Source organism: Spizellomyces punctatus, assembly GCF_000182565.1.
Source record: "Spizellomyces punctatus DAOM BR117 chromosome Unknown supercont1.3, whole genome shotgun sequence".
NCBI lineage: Eukaryota > Fungi > Chytridiomycota > Chytridiomycetes > Spizellomycetales > Spizellomycetaceae > Spizellomyces > Spizellomyces punctatus.
The window spans coordinates 524,840-535,793 of record NW_015971539.1 but is presented as its reverse complement, the minus strand read 5'-3'; the positions used below and the strand labels follow the sequence as shown (position 1 = coordinate 535,793).

Here is a 10,954-nt window from a genome sequence, read left to right as displayed (position 1 = left end):
TACTTCTGCCGATCTACATCCAGTGCATAGCGGCAGACACGATCCTTAATAATTTATATGCCCTTCCAACCATCTTGCAGTTTTGAAGCGCTGATTGCCTGACCATAATGCCTGGCATTTTTGTTACAAACACAAGCTGTCTCCTCAAATTGTAATATCCTGAAGAAGAAGCAAACTACGTTGGAAACCCGAATGCAAGCTATTGCGATATTAAAGAAACTCGGGTTAGAAATTCGTAGCACGTCTGTTTAACGACCGTAAATATTTCATGCGTACCCGTACTTACCTCAGAGCACATAGTGTGGAGGCGAGTGAAAATGGCACTAGGACCCATTATTATCCGGATTAATCCGGTTAATCATATCGCACCCCCATCTATTGCTCAAAGCAGTGTGGCATGTATTGTAATGTTTTTTTTTTTAAACTGCGGTGAGGCACATGCCGAAGGTCTATAAAAGGGGACCTGCTCCCTCTTCCCTCTTTCCTCTTTATCCCTCAACTCACAAGCATCTGCGCAACGCTCATTGCGACCCACGTTGCAACCTCATAGCGACCCACATTGCAACCTCATCGTGACTCGGTCAACCATGAGAACGCCGATGTGGTGGTGTCGAGGACCTCGACCGCCCGACAGCAACCGTGATCAGAACCAGCGGCAACCGATCGGATCCGATACCAAAACCTACTATTATGCTGCCACATTAGTTGAGCTTGGTTGGTATGTATCAATGGCATTTCTTGCATTTCTTGTCATCGGGTCATCTTCTGACATGCAGTTTTTTTCTCTAGTCTCCAAGCCTTGTCACTGAACATCCCCCAGCTTGTGACGCTGCCCAGTCGATTCGCTCCTGGATGCAAGAGTGTGGCTTCAATGCCATCAAGAGTTCCAGATCAAGGCCTAGTAGGGACCGCGTGTGGTGGTGGGCAATTATCCGGTTAGAACCAACTGTTACGTATTGCGTGTATAATTGCCTAGTAGTAGCTTAGCTTTTCCGAACCGGTTGTCGCCGGTTTATTCCCTGGTGTAGTAGCTAGTGCCAGTTTCTGTCACCTCTACACTAACAAGCCAAGAACGCAAACTCATTTTTAATGCGTATTTTCTTGTCCGTGGTGCGTTCGATCCATGCCTTGAATTCCTTGAATTTGGAAAGGATAGTCTCTGCTTCCTTGTTTGAGATGCAGTAAGTAACGCCGTACCTAGAGGTGTGCTCATTTTTAATTAAATAATAAGTGTGCAGGATATGGATAATGTCACTGGTTGTATCCAACCTCAATGGTTCAATTGTTTCGGAATGCTGAAAGTGGCACTTTCACATTTAGTCTATGAACTCCCCATCCACTTCGAGTCACAATTGAGGAGATTCATTTTCTTTCCCGTCTCGATGGTCGAAAACAGTTCACTTTCGAAAGAACTTATCCAGCATACTCGCAATAAGCATAGGAGCCTAGAGACCCGCATCTCTGCTGTTAAAGCTCTCAGAAACTCAACAGCTGCTGCAGTATGTTCCACTTTTAAAGTCAACCGTAGAACTCTATTTCGGTGGAAAAAACAATGGGAAGAAACCCACGACCTTCGTCCACTGAAGAAGAAGGGACCTGACTTCAAGCTTACCGAAGACGATCAACTTCGTCTTCTATCAGAGTTTAGAAAGAATCCTGGATTGACAAACCTGCAAGCTGCTCGTTTGTTCGACAACAGGATCAGTCCAAGGACTGTTTCACAGTACTTGAAAAGAGCGAAGTTCACGCGCAAGTTATTCAGTGACGAACAAGAGACCTATTCTTCGGAGGAATCCTTCCAGCTTGTCAAGGATTATTGCGCATTAATGAGAACCATCCCAATGTCGCGGCGAGTCTACATGGATGAGAGCTTTATATATGACAACGAGGCTCCGGGACGAGGTCGTAGCGTACAGGGATGCCCTATATCACGGGAGCGTTCCAGGCATGGAAAGCGATGGACAATATATCTTGCGATCAGGGAAGACGGATTGGTTCATCCACCGATCGTTGACGCAGAAGCGGCTAATGACCTAAACTTCTACCATTATGTATGGCAAAATTTGGTTCCGAATTTACGCCCGAATGAAGTGGTCATCTGGGATCGTTCGGGTAAAGCGGGACGTTGTGTGAACCCTTCAAAGCAGCACTTCAATCCTGGCGTTCGACGACTTATAGAAGACAAAGGATGCCAAGTTGTCTTCTTACCCCCACGAGGAGAAATGTATAATCCGGTCGAACTGGTATTTGGAACTCTGAAGACGCATCTGCGGAATCTGTACACTACGAGTGTAGCTTGCTCGGAACAACGTCCCCGAACGGAGGCCGAATTGATCAGAGACTTGCAATCTGCTGCTAGTAGGATAGGTCGTGAACAATTTGAAGGTTATTTTCGAGAGCGAGGCACTGAGAGGGCTTTCAGAGCAGTGTATCCACATATCAGTTTGTAGTGTATTCCTATATATTAGCTGCCGTAGCGTTTATGAACCTTCGTTGACGGTGACTTTATTGGGAATAAATCTACTCTAATCCCACTAGCCCTAACCGATTTTGCCCATACGTTTGCAAGAGCTTCTGCACCTGTTCTTCATCATTTGTTTTCTTCCACAGTCCCGAAATCTCGACTAACCTGCTCGAAGACCGAAGAGAAAAGTCAGTCAGACACGACCAGATTGCATGGCATGAAATACGCACCCTGTGTTTGAGACGGCGAGAGAAATGGTAACATAATCTCGGAGGTTGACGGACTCCAGAAGGGCACATGCTTTCTGGGTGGCAATCGTTTTTTCGGAAACGAAGGGCATTTCCTGGATGCTTTCTGCCACGTGAGCCATAACCTCGGCATCCGTTGGATAATGACTGGGAGTTAAAACCAGGGTTGTTATCCCTACGTTCATGCCGGCGGCGTCGTTCAAGAGACAGCCAGTGTCCGAATCCATTCGGTTGAGAACCAAAGACCATCTTCCCTGCGAACCTTCGAGGAACCTTCGCCACCCTTCCTCCAGATTGTTCCCAACTAGATACACTACCGACATATCAAGGATATACATCAAAAACCGACCACTCTCGTCTAGCAATAACAGACAATCATCCGTCGATGGGAGCGGGATAATACAATGACGACGAAGGAACGGTATGTCTTCGTAGATATCTTCGAAATCATCCCTTTCCCAGGAACGAAAGGTCATGCCAGGAGCCTCATTTGCGAACGCCTCCATGAGCGAAAAATGGACCTGTCCCAGATCTCCGCAACTGGACCCTGCCACACGAGGTGATGGCACATCTGATGGCAATCCCGACAGAACTCCTTGGGAATGTAATGCGGTACCGGTCTGCGACGTCGGGAGTTTCTGATCCAAGTTTTGAGAAAAAGACGAGATGCTGGGTGGCACGTTGCTGCCACTGCCAGAACTTCCGCACAGTTGGCTAGAGGATGTGCCTCTCTTGGGTGAACATTCGGGGGTAGAGCTCCCGATGATACATGAGTCGCGCGGTGGCCAATTGGTTCTGTAATATCGCCCTCTCCCGTCGCGGAACCGCGGCTACCAAGGAAGCCCCGAATGCTATCGCATTGAACGTTGTCCCGTGCACCAAACTAGAATCGTAAACGTTTTCGGGAGGTAAATGTGTCTGGGATGAAGGATAGGCCCGAAAATCGTAGACTCCGCCACCTGAAATACCGCCGTCAAGAGAGGTACCACATGGGTTTCCAGGAGCGCTAGGTTCAGCAATGCGAGTTGCGATAGAAGGCTCGGGAACAATGCTGCTATCACGTCGTAAACGGTCTAAAGAAGACGTGGCCGGAACGGTTGCTGATAGTATTCCCTGGGGTTTGGAAGGTAACATTGACGAGTGCTACAATTGATTGGAATAAGTTTTGAACGTCACAGACGCAAGTCAAAAGCTCTTACTTCAACAACGAGCGCAAGATTGTGTTCAACTCGCTTGTGCCTTCGCACAGCCAAGATAACGACCTTTCACCACAGTATAACAAGTCAGGTAAATCCGTAGACGTGAGGCGCGGCACTATGTCGGCAGGCTCAAGATTTTGTTGCATTTAGTCGTCCCTTCGTCCAGGGAACTCGGTGTGCAATGAATGACCTTATGACAGACTCTCCAATTGCGTCCGATGTTGCCATAGTAGCAGCAATTACATGACTACGTAATCAATGCGCAGTCGGGGTGGTTAATCGCATTTATTCCTTTCATTTAAACCACTAAAACCAGGTGACATTATCCATGTCCTGCACACTAATATAGTCGGAATTACTATCACTTAAACCTGTTCCATACTCGAAGAAAATGAAATAATATGCCACTTTCCGAATCTAAGAGTTGGAGACCTTTATTGCACGAAAGGAAGCTGATTAGCATAGGGGACAGTTCAAGTAATTAGGAGTTTCCACAGAGAGTTAAGAGACTTGGGAAATTGCATGCAGAGCGGGACGAGTCGGTCGCGACACTGGTAACCTATGAGGGACTCATATATAACGGCGAGGGCACTCGCTCATGACTAGCGGAACAGTATATTGATGGGTGTTGCGTAAGTATCATAACGGGGCGTAAGTAGGGGTAGACGAATGGTATACTCCCATACCTAGACCAGCCGAAGTAACAGTCGCAACTTGACGGTACCCTATTCTCCGGCCCTCAACTGCGAAGAGACCCAATTGCATATCAAGGACTTCCTATAGCCGGGACGCAAGGAATTGTGGCATCAGTGGCAACATAAACGCGGCGTGAGGTATTGTGTTCTGTGTAGACTGCTGTTTACTTGCAATGGTCGCTAGCTGTGGCATTGCCAGAAAGTCAAACGAGGCTTCTGTAGCAGACAATCAGCACGTTTGGAACTTTCCATTTGCAAAATTAAAGATCTTGGAATTATACCTACGCGTCATGGGAGACATTTATAGAGTAGAGGTGACAGAAACTGGCACTAGCTACTACACCAGGGAATAAACTGGCGACAACCGGTTCGGAAAAGCTAACTAACTAACTACTACTGGGCAATTATACAGTAACAATTGGTTCTAACCGGATAATTGCCCACTACCACACGCGATCCCTTAGGCCTTGATCCAGAACTCTTGATGGCATTGAAGCCAGAGTCTTCGCAACATTGGGGAGACTCACAAGCTGGAGGATCTTCAGTGACAAGGCTTGGAGACTATAAAAAACTGCATGTCAGCAAGATGAATGACAGAATGAAAAGAAATGCTGTTGGTACATACCAACCAAGCTCAACTAATGTGGCAGTATAATAGCAGCTTTGTTGGTTCCGAGTGGTTGCTGCTGGTTCCAGTTGGTTGTAGTCAGGAGGGCGAGGTCCTCGGCACCACCACATCTGCATTCTCATGGTTGACTGAGTCGCAATGTGGGTCGTGATGAGTGTTGCGCAGATGGTTTGAGAGTCGAGGAGCTGGTGAGGAAGGGGAGAGACAGCAAAAGGCCCCCTTTTATAGACCTTTGGCATGTGCCTCACTGCAGTTTAAAAAAAAAAACATTATATGCATGCCACACCACTTTGAGCAATAGATGGGGGTGCTGATTATGCGATATGATTAACCGGATTATCCGGATAATAATGGGTCTTAGTGCCATTTTCAAGCACCTCCACACTATGTCGGAGCTTACGGATATTGGGTTTAACTTAATTTAGAATCTGTGGATTGCTTTGCCGACGAGAATACATTTTGATTGGCTCATACGCCTATTTTCAGCATGGACTTATTACGGTACCTACGCTTCTATGATCTTGGTGTACACAAAAGAATGCCAGGGCTCTTGATGAGGCACCGTAGCTTTTCTGTTTGGAATAAATGCCCTTTACCGCAATTGGCCTCTATCTTCACACATAAACGCTGAGGAGCGATATGCATGCCCCGTGTGAAGGTTGGAAGGCTTCTCAAGTCAGGCATTGAAACTCGCAAGTCGGTTTCAAAAGCCGACCAAGTTCATATAGGACGGGCTTTGTGGAATGAAAATGGAAAACAGCAGAAGCTATGTACTACTTACGCGTCATCCTGACCGCTATTCTACATTTCTACCTAGTGTCGGGTCAAAAATATCACGCTCGTCAAGAACAAATCATTGCCCTGACGAGGTTCGGAAAAGAAACTCATTCCATGATCTGCATCTAGTTCATCCTGCATGGAGAAGGCGTAGCCTTGATTTCACCCTGGTTGTAAAGCCACGCCGGGTGTTGATGTTACTACCAAACATTTTGCCAAAGTAGGTTAATATACGCTAGACCTGAGATGAATATGCCCACCACGTGATATGTCATGTGACAGGCTGTGAGAATGGAATGACGACCCCACAGTGTTCAAGCAGAGTGTCATCGCGGAAACATGAACGTCTTCTGTAGAAAGTCGACTGTTGCTGGAGTGAAACGGGACCTTTTGCAGGGATTGTCACACGGCACTACTGCACGCGGACGTTGCTCATGTCTTATAATTGCATCGAGGCGATATCACGCAAGTCATGTACTCCGAGAAACCAGCACGGCCTCCCATCCTGAACTTGATGAAAAACTACACGCAGTTCTAGCAGACTTTAATGCACCAGTGAGATACGCGGTTGCTTATGGCTCAGGCGTCTTTCGGCAGAAAGGATACAAGCAGACCAGTGTGGGCGCGAAGGTAGGAGCTGCAGCCTCGTAGCTTTTGAAGACGTCCACTCACGATGAGCAGGATGCACCAATGGTTGATTTTATATTCGGTGTCACTCATCCGGAGCACTGGCATTCGCTAAATATTCGACAAAATCGTCACCATTATTCTGCGTTAGCATACCTGGGGAGCAATGTTGTATCGAAGGTGCAGGAGCGAGTAGGAGCCGGCGTGTATTTTAATCCAGACGTACATGTGGGAGGGATGGTGGGTAATGCGGGTCCTTTTGTGGTTTCTCAGGTTACTTATCTGGCGCTCTGATTATTGCAGAGGATCAAGTATGGTGTAGTATCAATGGATCGCCTCATCCGAGATTTAATGGAATGGGAAACCTTGTATCTGGCTGGACGTCTGCAGAAACCCGTACGTATATTGTCTGTATCTAGAACGCTTGCCACCGATACTCTTACTGAAGAGCGAGCCTGCAAAAGGTCAAAGTATTGCGAGATGATGCCCGAGTCAGCCTCGCAAATCGTAAAAACCTTCGAACGGCCGTGCGCACAGCTTTGCTGCTTCTCCCCCAGCACTTTACTGAAGAAGAACTATTTACCACGATTGCAGGACTGTCATATAAAGGTAATCGGTGATATTTACAGTCCCGTCTTCTTCACACATTGAATACGGCTGCTGCAGGGGATTTCCGTATGCGCTTTGGGGAGAACCCTCATAAAATTTACAACATAGTATACACTCAGATGGACGCTTTTCGAGAGATATACAAGCCCATTGTAGAGGATCTGCCAAATGCGAACTACCTACCTGATGGAACCATAGAGGTAGGTGTTTATGCTAGTTAAGGTCTAGATCGAGGTTTGGAGCTGACGAACGACTCTCGATACGATATAGCAAGACTACAACGTGAGACTACGGGCGTCGCTGGTTCAGAAACTACCCAAGCACATGAATGCATTGGTGCAGAATTATCACCGGTGGTACATTTCCCGTACGGAGAAAATAAGGCAGCTAGACATACAAGAGCCAGAGCTGTCTGCCTCTGTAGTCTCATCGCCCGAATTGCCCCGATATATAGAAAAAAGTATGTTGTTTATTCCGTACAATATAGCAACAGCTTGTTTCTCACAAAGGTGTGGTATCTTGTAGGTTTGGCAGACATTGTAAGACGTCCGGCAATCACCCAGTCGATCAAAGGAGTGTTTACGGCTGGGCTCGGTCGGGCATTTGTATATGCGAAGAACAAGCTGGCAAAATTCATTGCTGGTCGGAGCCGCGCACCATAGGGCCGGCATTGTAACTTACAATAACGTGATATGCGGAAATACATGCAACTTACCCCATCCTACTCTAAGGACTAATGCAACCAATTACCACACTGCTATCCAATCTGCTAGTCTCTAATCTACATGCCCCCTCTTAGTCTTGCCATCACAGCGGGGTAATTCCTTGCTACGTACAATTGCGCCGCCGCAGCCTATATGGCGAAAAGAAAGCAGTCAGTAAGGGGATATTGGCGATACCCATTTGCAGAGCATACCTCACGCAATGCAATAGCGTTCGCAAGCTCCGGTTCCGTCCTCGCGAGATCAGCCTAAGATGAAGCCCGTTTTAGATTATCATAATAGACCCCAAATATATGTTTTCCACTCACCGCTTTGTCATATGCATCGAGCGATTCTTCGAATTTGCCCTGGTGGAGAAGGAGTTGTGCCAATTGTGCGTACGCCATATCACAGAGTGGATCCACTCCAATCGCCTGATTACAACAAAACCGAGAGTGGCCAAGCCTTAGCACGTGACGGAATTTGGCAATAATGTGGGTTGATGCTCCCCTACCTTTCGGCATTCTGCCTCTGCAGTGCTTGCATCCTGTTTCCATTGAAGGTATAGTATAGCTGCAGCAAACCGCCGAGCAATTAGCGCATGTCAGCGGATGTCCTTCGTTCCTCAAAGTCGTACCTTTGTTTATGTACGGCAAGGGAGAATTGGGCATCATTTCAATGGCTTTATCGAAGTTTGCCAGGGCTTTTAGAGTTACCGAATTAGTTCTCTCAACACAGCTCAGTACGCAAGAGCAAGGTTGTTACCTTCGTCAAATCTTTGCGTATCCAAAAGGATCTCTCCATGATAGTTAAACACCTCCCCACTAGATTTGAACTTTCGTGCGGCCTTTTCAAAAGTGGTAACCGCGGTAGAAATGTCTCCCAGCTTATATTGCGCTACTCCAAGCTGAATATGGGCATATACGAAGGTGTCATCGAGCGAAATGCTCTTCTTATAATCCTCAATTGCTCCGTAGTTATCTTGTGTCAACACACGGATCTGACCTGTACTGCAACTTAGCCTAATGTGACGGGAACCAGCCACGACACCAGTCACTCACCCCTGGTAAACGTGGGTAGGTGAGTCGCAAGCACAGAGTAACACAACACGAAGTATCCTCTCACCTGTGATAGTACACATCTGGATCTTTGGGGTCAATCTCGATAGCTCGATTGTATTCTTTGATGGCTTGCTCTACTTCGGCGCGTTCCATGAAAAGCGACGCACGCTTGATGATAGTATTCACGTTCTTCGGATCTAGTTCCAGTGATTTCTCCAGATCCGCCAGGGCAGATTCAACTGAAGAATATCATACAAATTAGACTGTTAAATTTCCCTTCCAGGTTACTGAAGATGGTATGTATTACCGTCTCCCCGAAGGAAAGCGAAGGTGGCCCGTAAGTTGTACGCAAGCGGTTCAAAGAAGGAGCTCAATTTTCCGGATTCGACACTAGCGGTACTGGCCTCATAAGCCACGTCCCATTTTCGGTCGCCTATAGCTTGGAATGCCCGCTGCAAGTGCGCATCACCCTCTTCGATAACCGCTTGGGAAACGACAGCTCCGGTTCCTTTACTGGCTGCAAGATAAAAAGGATAAGTTTTCCTAAATTAAAAAACATTACCAACTCTGGACTTTTCCGTACTCAGCCTGAAAGAGTCCATGTATGCTGAACAAGAAACGATGAGTGTCAGATAGTTATAGCTTGCAGTGAACAAGACAAGCCTACCAGCGATGAAGGTATCCGACGGGAGCCTGGGGGATTTGCTCTATGGACAAAGAATATGACCACTCGTTCGCACCTCAAACGGTTCAACATGAAGCTTACCTTTATGGCTTCTTTGGCTTTGTTTTGCGCCAATGTCTTCAGAACGCGATCGGTAGAGCTAAGAACTGCGTCATTTTTGAATTCCTCAAGAACGCACATAACAGTGTAGTCTGGTTTACACTCCATGAGTCAGTATCTGCCGCCACCCAGTGAAAGTGGACGTTTCATCGTACCATTTAGAGCATCCACCCATCGATCTTCGTTCTCGTACGCTTGAGCTCTTCGGTTGAGTGCCTTGATATAGTTGGGATCCAATTTCAACGCTGATGATGAGATGTGTAAGCTGTCTCGTCACACTTCGAGAGAGCGCCACCGGGCCATCCTACCTTCTGTACAATCCTCAACAACTTTATCGTAGTCATTCTAAATCAGGCGCCATGAGTATGCATTCCACGCGCGACACGGGAGATGGTGATTACCAAGTTTGCGTAGCAAGCTGCTCGGTTGCTGTAAAACACTGCGTCGGGTTGAAGAATGATTGCCTGCGTATATAGGTCAATAGCCTCCTTGTACTTCTTTTCTCCATAGTACTTGTTGCCAAGGGTCTTTGCCGATTTGGCTAGCTCTGCTCGTGCCTATGTGAGCAACGTATGAGCATTACCCGTCTCCGTTTTTCAAACATTGCTCATATGCTGTTACACCGTACCCCCTGCGATAGCGACTCTACGTCTGCGGGAAAGAGGTTTTCGGGATAACTCGTCGGTTCAGATTCGGGGAGAACGGACGTCTTACTTTCTGCTGGAAGAGTCTTCTCGCCTAAATGTGCACCAGTGTCAATTTCTGGCAGTGACAGATCCTCAGTGCTTTCCACTTACTCGACCGCTTTGCTTCGTTTCCCTCCTCAACTTGCGCCTCCTTCTTAGTTTTGGTCCTCTTCTTTCCACCAGTGGAAGGACGCTTGGGCTTCTTTGGGGTGCCGGATGCGTTCAGGACATACCAGGCCCCCGCACCAATCGCGACTCCCGCAACTGCGAGCGCAAGAATAGTCTTCCATGACGGAGTTCCAACCTTCTCTGCCGAATTCACCGACCCGCCGCGAGTGACAACGGCTTGACTTGTGGAGGAGGACATCGTATTTGATAGACCCAATTCAATGGCCGTGCGAAAGCTCGTCAGACCCTCAACGACAAACTTGGTTGCCATGATCGCGAGAATGACTCATCTGACGACGGGAACGTT

General features: G+C 47.4%; 3 protein-coding genes across 3 annotated transcripts; 1 reads left to right on the top strand and 2 right to left on the bottom strand.

Moving 5' to 3' along the window:
• Window positions 1-2,429: 2,429 nt before the first annotated feature.
• SPPG_01875 (uncharacterized protein) lies at window positions 2,430-4,087 on the bottom strand. The gene is made up of 3 exons (XM_016750186.1): window positions 3,912-4,087; window positions 2,695-3,855; window positions 2,430-2,629 (listed from the first exon to the last, which is right to left on the bottom strand). Exons 2-3 carry the CDS (start codon window positions 3,216-3,218, stop codon window positions 2,521-2,523), a joined length of 633 nt encoding a protein of 210 aa, XP_016610833.1. The 5' UTR covers window positions 3,219-3,855; window positions 3,912-4,087; the 3' UTR covers window positions 2,430-2,520.
• A 2,247-nt stretch (window positions 4,088-6,334) lies between these two features.
• SPPG_01874 (uncharacterized protein) lies at window positions 6,335-7,969 on the top strand. Its single transcript, XM_016750185.1, has 7 exons — window positions 6,335-6,641; window positions 6,693-6,878; window positions 6,942-7,034; window positions 7,103-7,247; window positions 7,305-7,447; window positions 7,518-7,707; window positions 7,773-7,969. The coding sequence occupies exons 1-7, from the start codon at window positions 6,351-6,353 to the stop codon at window positions 7,907-7,909; spliced, it is 1,185 nt and encodes a 394-aa protein (XP_016610832.1). The 5' UTR covers window positions 6,335-6,350; the 3' UTR covers window positions 7,910-7,969.
• Window positions 7,970-8,028: 59 nt separating this feature from the next.
• SPPG_01873 (uncharacterized protein) lies at window positions 8,029-10,918 on the bottom strand (the record flags this gene model as incomplete). The annotated part of the gene is made up of 16 exons (XM_016750184.1): window positions 8,029-8,100; window positions 8,164-8,217; window positions 8,278-8,382; window positions 8,463-8,521; window positions 8,586-8,651; window positions 8,714-8,958; window positions 9,074-9,248; window positions 9,317-9,526; window positions 9,593-9,616; window positions 9,677-9,716; window positions 9,776-9,885; window positions 9,949-10,038; window positions 10,102-10,138; window positions 10,195-10,350; window positions 10,422-10,531; window positions 10,591-10,918. 16 exons carry the CDS (start codon window positions 10,916-10,918, stop codon window positions 8,029-8,031), a joined length of 1,881 nt encoding a protein of 626 aa, XP_016610831.1.
• Window positions 10,919-10,954: the final 36 nt, after the last annotated feature.

Coding starts and splice junctions, on each gene's coding strand:
- SPPG_01875 (XM_016750186.1), bottom strand. CDS start 3,218: ATGGAGGCGTTCGCAAATGAGGCTCCTGGCATGACCTTTCGTTCCTGG. Junction 2,630..2,694: donor CTCGCCGTCTCAAACACAGG/GTGCGTATTTCA, acceptor GTCTTCGAGCAG/GTTAGTCGAGATTTCGGGAC.
- SPPG_01874 (XM_016750185.1), top strand. CDS start 6,351: ATGAACGTCTTCTGTAGAAAGTCGACTGTTGCTGGAGTGAAACGGGAC. Junction 6,879..6,941: donor ACGTACATGTGGGAGGGATG/GTGGGTAATGCG, acceptor TGATTATTGCAG/AGGATCAAGTATGGTGTAGT. Junction 7,448..7,517: donor TACCTGATGGAACCATAGAG/GTAGGTGTTTAT, acceptor GATACGATATAG/CAAGACTACAACGTGAGACT.